At 50.6% G+C, this 10,690-nt stretch overlaps 1 protein-coding gene across 1 annotated transcript; it reads right to left on the reverse strand.

The window, feature by feature from the left end:
• Window positions 1–7,840: 7,840 nt before the first annotated feature.
• Window positions 7,841–9,771, reverse strand: LOC117056025 (polypeptide N-acetylgalactosaminyltransferase 4-like). The gene has a single exon (XM_033166044.1). The coding sequence runs from the start codon at window positions 9,769–9,771 to the stop codon at window positions 8,008–8,010; it is 1,764 nt and encodes a 587-aa protein (XP_033021935.1). The 3' UTR covers window positions 7,841–8,007.
• Window positions 9,772–10,690: the final 919 nt, after the last annotated feature.

The following is a 10,690-nucleotide window of genomic DNA, read 5'->3' on the forward strand; positions in this document are numbered from 1 at the left end:
GCCACGCTGGCTGGGGGTTGATGGGAGTTGGAGTCCCGTCAGCCGGCCTAAGTGAGAGGCGGGGCCCTCTTAAAGCGAGTGGCCCCCTAGCAGAGACTCCCTCCCCGCCTGCGTGTTAGCAGGTATGTCAAAGGTGGGGGAATTGCGCCTCTTAGCGGCTGGGTTTGGGAGGACTACAGCTCCCAGCAACCTTTGCCGTCGCTCACGGTGGCTGGGGTTGATGGGAGTTGGAGTCCAGCAGCATTACGGTTTGCGGAAAGTGAACCTCGGGAACTCAGTGAGGCGTAGAGATAAGAAAAGTGAAGAGTTGCCCTCACCATGGATATTGCAAGTCTGCGCAGCGGCATGGGTTGTGCTCTCAATCAGACATGCCCAGTGGGAGCAAATGAAGCCACGTGCCCTTTCCTCCTTCTTTCCCTCCTAACCCCTCCACCTGGGATTCACAAGGGGAGGAAAGTTTTTTCCCCTTCGCATCCATGGGAGCAAAAAAAAAGTGGCAACAATTCATACCCATCTCTCTGCCTCCTAAACTGTGAACACAGAATGCTGTGAACCGCCCTGCAATCTACGAATGAAGGATGGTATACAAATTTAATAAATAATAATAAACTAAGGAAATTCACTCCACCCAATTTTGACACGGAAGTCTGAATCTTTGCAGAGGCTCGATCTATTCTGAAATCTCATGCATCAACAACTAAGAGTACTGATTCTGCTCTCCAAGACATTTCGCCGCTTGAAGCAAAACATAAAATGGGGGGGGGCTCCTCTTCTTCCTCCTTTGGTCCCTGACCCACCATGGCTGCCATCTCCTCCTCTGCTGCCTGAGGCAATTGCAGCAGCCAGGAGAAGGCAGCGGTAGAGGGAAAAAAGGAAGACAGAGAGGAGTAGGCAGTGGAGACAGACAGCAGCCCTGCTCTTCCCAGGTGGCATGATGCAGGCGACAATCGCAGGAGTGGCATACTCTTAGGGTGGGTCACAGATATGCCACCCCTCCCAGTTGTACCCAGCCTGCCACCCGAGACGACTGACTCACAAAGCCAATGGGAGGGCCGGCCCTGCTGATGTCTGTTATGCAGGAAACTAGCCAGAACACATTGGCGGAGGGAATATAGCAGATGAATGAAGTTAACTATTGTGGTTTAGAATAAGAAGCTGTTGTTGTGTTTTTGCTGCTGTTTGTCTGCAGTCTGAAATGTCAGAAGAAGAGGCAGCACATGCTTTTTTTTTTGGCTTCTACAGAGAGCAGAGGAAACAAGAGTGGATGAAGTCATAAGATCTAGTTTATCATTCTGCACCGGAACATTCAAAATTCTTTCTACTCGTGCATTTTGTTTTTTATGCTGCATTTTTATGTTGTGATCCACCCTGAGATATACGAATGAAGGGTGGTACAGTGGTACCCCGCTAGACGAATGCCTCGCTAGACGAAAAACTCGCTAGACGAAAGCATTCGTCTAGCGGGAGGCTGCCCCGCAAGACGAAAAAGTCTATGGGGCTGCCTCGCAAGACGAAAAAAATTCGTCTTTTTTTTTTTTTCGTTTTGCGGAGCGCGGCTCCCATTGCCGCTCCGCAAGACGAAAACCCCGCTAGACGAAAATTTTCGCGGGACGAATTATTTTCGTCTAGCGGGGCACCACTGTATACAAGGGGACGACAGAGGACGAGATGGTTGGACAGTGTTCTCGAAGCCACCAACATGAGTTTGGCCAAACTGCGGGAGGCAGTAGAAGACAGGAGTGCCTGGTGTGCTCTGGTCCATGGGTTCACGAAGAGTCGGACATGACTAAACGACTAAACAACAATAATTACTTTCTACTCAGATTTTTTAAAAACTAAGCAGATAAACTTGCAAGTGCAACCCATTTATTCATATCTACTCCGGCAATTTAGCTGTGACATTGCGGATATTCCATGCAGGGCTTCTGCCTCAAAGCTTTGATGTTATTTGTTTTACAGGAAGTAACCTGCATACATTATGAATATTCCATTCATTCAATGAAAAATGAAAACTCAAAGTCTGGGGACCCTGCCAGGGGTGCCGAGGAAGGCCTTTGAGGGCATCAGAGCATCTGCAGGCATTGTGTTGGCAACCTCAGCTATGGAGAAACTTACTAGACCAGGAAGAAAGCCAGTCACACCCCAGAGTGGATCACTGCTGAACTCAAAGGCAAGCTTTGTCACAGACTGCGTTTTTTTTACCCCCTCTGCTTTGACTGTACCTGTATACTGCTGTCACAACAATTAGATGGGTACTTCAGCTGTCAACACAAAGCATTTCTATTTTCAGCCACGAAACCCCATTCTAAATTACATTTCTTTTATTTTTTTATTAACAAATAATAATAAATAAAAATGTGCACCCCACCCCAGACCATTCCATTGTAACTATCCAACCTCCCAAAATTTCGAAAACCTTTTGCGATTGTTTGACCCCTTTCCGTTTTAACAGTACAAATTCTGCAAATACCATCCATATCTCCTCAAAATCATTTCTTCTGCTTATTCCCTGTCTTGCCTTAATGGCACGTGTTAGTTTATCATGAATACAGCTATATCCCACACCTCTTTATGGCATTCTTCCATGTTATATTCACCTTGCCCTTTCCACTTCCTAGCTATAATAACTCGTATAATAATAACTCGTGCAGCTATAAATTACATTTCTGATACTAAGGCCCCTAGATACAAGTGTGCAAAGACTGATGTAAATTGAGTAAGTTCCATTAGTACAGAGAGGACAATTCGAGATTTAAATCAAAAACTTTATTTCTGCCTTTTCAAGGAACTTTCAATCACATCTACGCATTGTGAAGTTATTTGTTTCCATAAAAACAGACACTGTAAATCAGTAGTTTAAATCCCTCACAGTAAAATTTCCCCAATCAATTTCGTAATTCATTGAAGATCTGAAGTGTAATTAAAATGCATACCTTCATTTCCCAGATATCAAATATTTCAGAAGCCTGTAAACAGTATTACCGTTCTGAACTGAACTTAGTGAAAACGCTACAGCTAAGATTGCCAATGCAAATTCTTAGTATAAAAATATTTATATATCTTAACTTACACACAGACACACACAATTATTATATTCTTTTCTCTGTACTTTTCATACAGCGATGGAATACTAATTCAGTTTTGCTTTTTCCCTTCGCGCAAGTTATTAACAGTGCAATCCTATAAATGTTTACCCTGATGTAAGTCCCACAAAGTTAAAGACGACCTCTTAATCACTAGCAATTGGGTTCAGGATTGCCGTCCCAAGAGAATTGTAGATTGGCACACCTTCATATTAGGCATAAAAAACAGTCCTCCGTAAGAAAATACAAGTTTTTTTCCTGAACCTTCAAAAAATAATAATAATAAGGCATAAAGGTGGATAAAATTGCATAGCTCACACTAGCTCATATTGAGATAGTGCTTGGCACAGAGCTCAGTGTAAATCCAGCTTCAGTGTGCATAGAAAAGGGGGGAAGGACATTTTTAGAAAATCCTTTACAAGGTCACTTGTGGTTAAGACACTCTACACCTCAGTCCCACCATAGAATTTAACTATGCTAAATCATCACAATACTAAAGTGTCATAGAAATACCTCGGCATATTATGTGCACAGTGGAATCTTTCCTAGAGGCTGCAGGACAATAACTTTTCCATAACTGTTAGTTCTGGTTTAATACAGTCATCATTCTGAAGCCGTAAGGGTGGTTTCAGATCAGTGATTTTGCACTAATGCGGTCAACATATGAAAGTCCCTTTTCATCAACCAATGGAGCTGCAGTACAAAACATCTGGGGGGGGGTACCCGGTTGGCAAAGGCAGCTCTGGCATGTCAGAAATTCAATACAGCTTCAAGAAGGGAAGGGGACACGTCCCACAGAGTCCCAACGCAAGCAGGACAATTTCAGGTGGCCCTCTTCCACAGAGACATCGCCATGCAGCAACTTCAACATTCACCGCCACACTGCAGGTGAAAACTGACCATCCAAACCCGACCTAAGACACTTGTTTCCATTTGGTGTAGCAGCAGCTATTCTGGGCAGCTAACTCAGCACCTCTGGATGGCCTGAGAAGATGAGTTCATTTCTTATTGGCCACAGAACGGACATAGATTTGTTTGCTCCGGTGTGCTGTTTTGCCCTGAACCTGTGCTTCAAGGTCATGGGTCTTCCTGAGGCCATATCTGAACTCTGCAATAGCAGCCGTCTCCTGAATTCCCCCAAAGAATCCTGGGAAGTGTAGTTAAGCGCGCCAAGAGTTGTTAGGCCAGCCGACTCCATTCCCTCACACAGATACGGTTCTCAAAGGGGCGCAACAATCAATCCCTCTTCCCAGAGAACTCGGGGAATCGTGCAGGGTCTCCTCTAACAACGCCCAGCACCTGTACCAAACTACAGATCCCAGGATGCTTTGAGGTAGCCATGCCTGTTAAAAGTGGTATCATCATGGTGCTTTCAATGTACTGTATAATGCGGCACAGTCTCTCCCTCCCCAGACTGGCTTCTATCCCCCTTCAAGTATCATGAAGAGGTGACAGGGAATGTGACCAAAAATCTCCAGCATCTCGGAAATCCGTATTCTTTGCACATAATACTTCACACATAACGCGTTCTGTCCCCTGCTTACCATGATTGGAGCTTGCAAAATAACCTGCATTTCTTGGCAAACCCTGGAATTGTCCCAAGCCGGGGGGGGGGGGGGGCTTCTCAGGGATGAAATTACAAGAGGCAACGGCGATGAGAAATAGAAACAGGGTAGGAACAGTTGCTTTGGAAGAAGAGCAGGGAAGTTTTAAGGCACGGTACCTCTTCTGCCTTGACCGCTACAAAAGCAATCATCTCTAAAAATGAAGTTACAGGTGGGTAGCCGTGTTGGTCTGCCATAGTCGAAACAAAATAGAAAATTCTTTCCAGTAGCACCTTAGAGACCAACTGAGTTTGTTCTTGGTATGAGCTTTCGTGTGCATGCACACTTCTTCAGATATGCATGCACACTTCTTCATCTGAAGAAGTGTGCATGCACACGAAAGCTCATACCAAGAACAAACTCAGTTGGTCTCTAAGGTGCTACTGGAAAGAATTTTCTATTTTGTTTCTAAAAATGAAGGCAGTCAACAAAAGAGTTAAACGATGGTGGCATTAGAGGCACCCCTGCTCTGTACTGTTCACACCCATTAATATCCTGTCTTGCCTTCACTGCTGTTCAAACAAGTTTATCAGGTTTTTTTTAAACCCTACAGTGACCTGTAAGAGGAGCAAAATGAGCAAAACACAGGAGAATCGAGTTTCTCCCCTGTCACCTTCAACTCTGTGTGGTGGCGATCATTTCCTCAGCCCCACACAAACCCACAATTCTAGGTTGCCCCATCAAGCTTAAGGATTAGATGTGCCCGGTCTCAGTTTTTAAGACCGAAAGCTGGAATGGCCAACTAAGGTGGGCACGTGACTAGTTCTGAAGCAGAAACAAGGTTCTCTACAGACAAGAGACACACAGAGAGAGGCTACCAGCTTCAAGTGGCAGGTTGTCAACAATGATGTTTGGGACTGCTGGCCCTGATAACTCGAGGCTCTGTTGGGAGTTAATTCTGCCAGTTTCAAGGTAGCCCGGTGCTATGGGTCAGGCCTAGTTCTGGGACCTCTGTAACTTGCATCTTGGCAGGAAAAGTGACAAAGCTTTAGAGCTTTGTCACTTTTCCTGCCAAGATGCAAGTTACAGAGGTCCCAGAACCATTACCTTCAGAAGGTAACAGTCTTCTTTAAGAAGAATTCGCCTATGTCAGCCTTGCTGGCTGGCTGGGGCTCATAGCTGTCGTTCGCCAGAACATCTGGAAAGCACCAGGTTAGCAAAGCCAGATCTACATCCTGTGAGCAGTCAGGTGCTTATGACAATCAAACTTCCAATGCAGTTTACGCCCTGGACCTCTGCCAGGCTAGCTACAGTACTTAAAGAGGCAAGTTTCACACTGATTTGTTGAAACTGCTTCTCTGCATATCCTGCCAGCTTCCTGTCACTTGTAGCCACAGGGGCACAGCCTCTGAGTTCAAGGTACAGACTGGGAATGTACGCAGCGATTAGATAATATTGGCTATGCCACGTTTGAGGAAGTGTGACAACACCTTATACCTTTGCCTAAAGCTATAGCCCTCGAGGAAATCTGAATTCCATCTGAAGAACCACCCAAAAAGCGGTTTCTCTCATTCTCTGACCCTTCAGTGGATTTTAAAGCGCTACACGTAACTGATTATGTAAACAGTGATAAGGCAGAGATCATAAATAGCTACTGTCAGGAATTGCAAATGTTGATATAGAGCAGTATTTCCCAAACATGGGTCTCCCATGTTTCTGAACTACAATTCCCACCATCTTGTTCCAAGATGGCGGCGCGTTCGTACGCTGCGGCTCTGAGCTCCCAATACTTCACCTACTCACACACAGAACTGGTAAGAGTTTCTACCCGTGGGCCGTGAGGCTGCTGAATGGAAGACAGCAACATTGCGGCCGACGTTAGGGGTTGGTGGTTCTACGACAGCACACAGAGTGGTGACAAGGACTGGTACAGTGACAATAAAGTATTTCCATCTGTGACTACTGGTCCTCCTAGCTAGGGATGATGGGAGTTAATAGTTTAACTACAACTGTAGACTCAAGTTTGGGAAACATTGATAAAGAGCCTTTAAATCAGGTGCGGGGGAACCTTTGGCCCTCCAGGTGTCAGCGAACTACAATACCCATCATCCCTGGTCATTGGCTGCGCTTGCTAAGGCTGATGGGAGTTGTAGTCCAGCCACATCCAGAGGGCCAAATATCCCCACGCCTGCTCTAGATATTAACGCAGGTGTTTCCGATCCAATAAACAAGTCAGGTTTCCCGTCCTTTTGACATTTTGCCACCAAAAACAATGCCTCTTATTTGCCACTAACGCTGTTAACCTCAGCTACAACTTGATTAACTCCTCCCTAAGTTAACAAATGATTGCTTTCACCACTTGCACGATGCAGATTGTATTTTCTCCTCGCTCTGCTTTCAATAATGAAAAGCAACATGAACTCAGGCCTGTTACTACTAAGCAGCCTTCTCCAACCTCGGAGGTGGAGCCTCAGGGCCCCCACAACTATTATTTAGAATGGAGTGCAAGAAGTGGGGAGGGGGGAGGGATTTTGGCGTCGCACAGGGCCACTGCTAACCTGGTGCCTTCCAGGTTGGCTAGAACTCCTATCAACCCCAGCCAGCACACTGATGGGAGTTGGGAAGCTGCCCTAAAAGCTAAGCAGTATTTTCTCCCTACACACTCAACAAGACTCTTATGTGCAACACTCATCGACAGCACTCCGACAGGGTGGTGTTTCTCCCACTTATTGGCCAAACCACCTCATTTGCCACGAATTATGCATATAGTAAACTCAGACGTGGGGGAACATGTGGTCGTCCTGTTGTCGCTGGACGAAAACTCCCAGCAACCCCAGTCAACGTGGCGAGGGTTGATGGGAGCTTTGATCTATCCAACACCTGGAGAACTACAGCTTCCCTTTCCCTGGCATAAGTCGTATTAACATAATTATCTGTACCGTGGCTGCGTTTGTATTGATTTCAGTTCCCTCCCGCATTATTACAGTAACACGTAACATAAACGTTCAGCAATCTGCAGTTCTAACCAAGGCCACCTTGTTCCCAAAGTATTACAATCACCCACACAAAAATTATAGTTGTTCCCTTTTAAGTGAACACCTTAGGATCAACCTTGTCCAGATATTGGACAATGACTCTCATCAGCCCCTGCCAACGGGAGTTTAGAACAAAAGGCACTTCAAATAGCAAGTTCCCAAACACCCTGCTTCTTCACAGTCATTCACTGCCATCCCCAAACCTGTTAAATTCCTTTTAGAAGCTACCTAAATCTGGCATTAACAGTTAATGGGAATACACGCTAAGCCATACTTAGTGGGAATACACACTAAGTCAGCTGGAAGTAGTCTTGGACAGACACTCCCAGACCAACAGGCCAATTTCTATTTTTCGAACTTCCACAACTGGTTCTTATCCTCGGCGTTGCATGTCCTCATCTGCACGTCAGCCCGGCCCTCGGGAGTGCGGTAAGCGCTAAGGCACTTTGCCGAATGAGGGTGATAGATGGTCCCGTCTTCTCTAAAATGCCATACGATGTTTTCTGGGATAGCGGCGCCGTCTTTCGGGCAGTTCCTCATGCCTATGAAATCCTTCTGGTCGGGAACTTCGGCGCAGAGCTCCGTCACGGAGTTGAACCTGATTTCCTTATTCGACGTGTACTCAAAGAACTGGTTCCCTCCTTGCCCGTGGCACCCGAAGAGGTTGACGTGCGCGCCAGTCGGGTTGTGCTCGGGGGAATTGTAGTCTAGGCACTCGGAAGAGATGCCCACGCTGCGGATGGCTCCGTGCCAACCGGGGCGGTCCTCCGGCACGTGCAAGTTCGGAAATATGTTTTTCAGGTACCAGTCGAAGTTCTGGCACTTCAGGCGCTGCCTCAGGAGTTTCCTTTCCGAGATGTCTCCGTAGTTCTCCTTCCGTGCCGGGGGATTCCTGTTGTAGAAGTGCTCTTTATACCCATCCATCCACACTTCCGCCGCCCGCGCCGTGTTCTGGAGGAAGTTCGGCCTGGCGTACGGAGCGCGCTTGGGGAACACATGCCCCACGTGCGAACAGGGGTGGATCTCCAAGATGCCCCCGCACTGCCACACCCTAAAGGAGAGTTCCAGGTTCTCTCCTCCCCAGACGTCCATCCCCATGTCGTAGGTGCCCAGGTATTCGAAGTACTTTTTGCTCACGGCAAAGAGGCCCCCGGCCATCGTGGGCGACCTGATCGGATCGATCTTGGACTTCCGCCTCTGGCGCTCGTAGTCGGGGACCGAGTGCCACTGGAACGTCAAGCGCCAGTCGAAGCCCCCGATCATGGGCTCGCCCGACTGCATGTAGAACTCGAAGGTGTTCCAGTCGATGGTGTCGATCACGGGGCAAACGACGGTGCTCATGTTCTCGGCGATCCTCTCCAGCAGCGGCTCCAGCCAGCCGGGGACGCATTCGCAGTGGCAGTCGAGGAACGTGAGGACGTCCCCGGTGGCGAAGGTGGCCCCGATCAGGCGCGCCCGGACGAGCCCTTCGCGCTTGTTGGTGCGGATCAGGCGCACCCTCTCCAGGCCGCTGACGTACTTCTCCAGCTGGCCCTTGAGGTACGCCTTGTCGCTCAGGTCGTCCACCAGGATGACCTCCTTCAGCAGGACGGCCGGAGACGTCTCCAGGACGCTGTGGACCGTGCGCAGCAACGTGGACCAGGCCTCGTTGTAGAAGGCGATGACCACCGAGGTGGTGGGCAGCTGGCGGTAGCGGTAGGCCTTGGCTTTGCACTCGGCCATGCGGCCGTCCTGGATGTGGCGGTGCAGCGAGATCTTCTGGCTGAGGTACACGTTGATGGCATATTGCTCCACCAGCTCTTCCTCCTCCTTCTTCTCCTCGGCGCTCAGCTGCAGGTGGGCAGGCTTGCCCCACTCCCCGGGGGCCGAAGGGTCCGGCGGCGCCTTCTCGTAGACGGGGCGGGCCAGGTCTTCGGGCCGCTCCGCCCCGTCCGAGAAGCGCCTCTCCCCGCGCGGCGAGAGGAGCCTCTCCCCGGCCGGGGGCGCCTGCTGCAGGCTGGCCAGAGACAGCGCCACGGCGAAGAAGGCCACGGCGGCCAGCAGCGCCAGCACCACCGCGCAGCCCCTGCCCGGCCACGGCCCCCTCCGGGCCAGCCGGAGCCTCCTCATGGCGCGCGGGGAGGAGAGGCAGGCAGGCAGGCAGGCGCGCGCGCGGGAAGGCGCCTCCGCCTGAGGGGGAAAAGGCGAAGTTCGAGCGCGGCGGCCGGCGGCGGCGGCGTCTCCTCAGGGGGCTGCCGGCCGGGGGCCAGTTCCGGGCTCGCTCCTTCCCGGATACGGAGCCCAAACTCCGAGGAGGCGGAGAAAGCGACCCACCCCCCCGGCCGCCTGTTCCTCCGCCTTCGCCGCGGCTCCTTGCGCCACCCCGCCCGGGGCCAAGGCGCCCATGCGGTTCGCTCGCCAAAGTTGTCCTTTAAGGAGGGAGAGGAGGAGGAGGAGGAGGAGGCGAGCGATGCGAGCGAGCGAGGAGCTTCCTCCCTTCTCGCCCGCCTTTTTGGGCCGCCCCACACCTCCGGGCAACCGGCCGCCTCCTCGTCCGTTCGCCTCAGCCGCCCACGCGCGCCCGAGCCCCGGCCGGAGGAACGCGGGCAGCCGTCGGGCTCCGGCTGGGGAAGAAGAAGGGGCGCTCGAGGGAGGGGAGAGGGGCGGCTGGGGGGTGAGGGGAGAGAGCCCCGGTTGGGCAGGACGGCGGCGGCGGCGGAGCGCAGGGAAACGCGCCCCGCGGCGGCGGCCCTCGTGAGGCGGGCGTTTGGAGAGAGGGGGGGGGCATTTATCTTCCCTACCTGCCGCTGTGGGCGGGGCCAGAGGGGAAAGGGGGCGGGGCCAGAGCGCGACCCTCACCTCTTCACGCTGATAGCAACCGGGGGAGCTGGAAAGGTGACCCCTCGTGGGTCATCTAGTCCAACCCCTCGCCGTGCAAGAATCCCAACCCTGGACTTCCTGGCGCCCTTGCCATAGGAGCCAGCTCTTGGGCATAGCTGTCAAGTTCTCCCTTATTTTAAGGGAAATTCCCATTATGCCGAATAGGCTT

Source organism: Lacerta agilis, chromosome 12 (genome assembly GCF_009819535.1).
Source record: "Lacerta agilis isolate rLacAgi1 chromosome 12, rLacAgi1.pri, whole genome shotgun sequence".
Classification (NCBI taxonomy): Eukaryota; Metazoa; Chordata; class Lepidosauria; order Squamata; family Lacertidae; genus Lacerta; species Lacerta agilis.

What these genes read in the sequence shown, in the direction of transcription:
- LOC117056025 (XM_033166044.1), bottom strand. Translation starts at nt 9,771, where the DNA reads ATGAGGAGGCTCCGGCTGGCCCGGAGGGGGCCGTGGCCGGGCAGGGGC.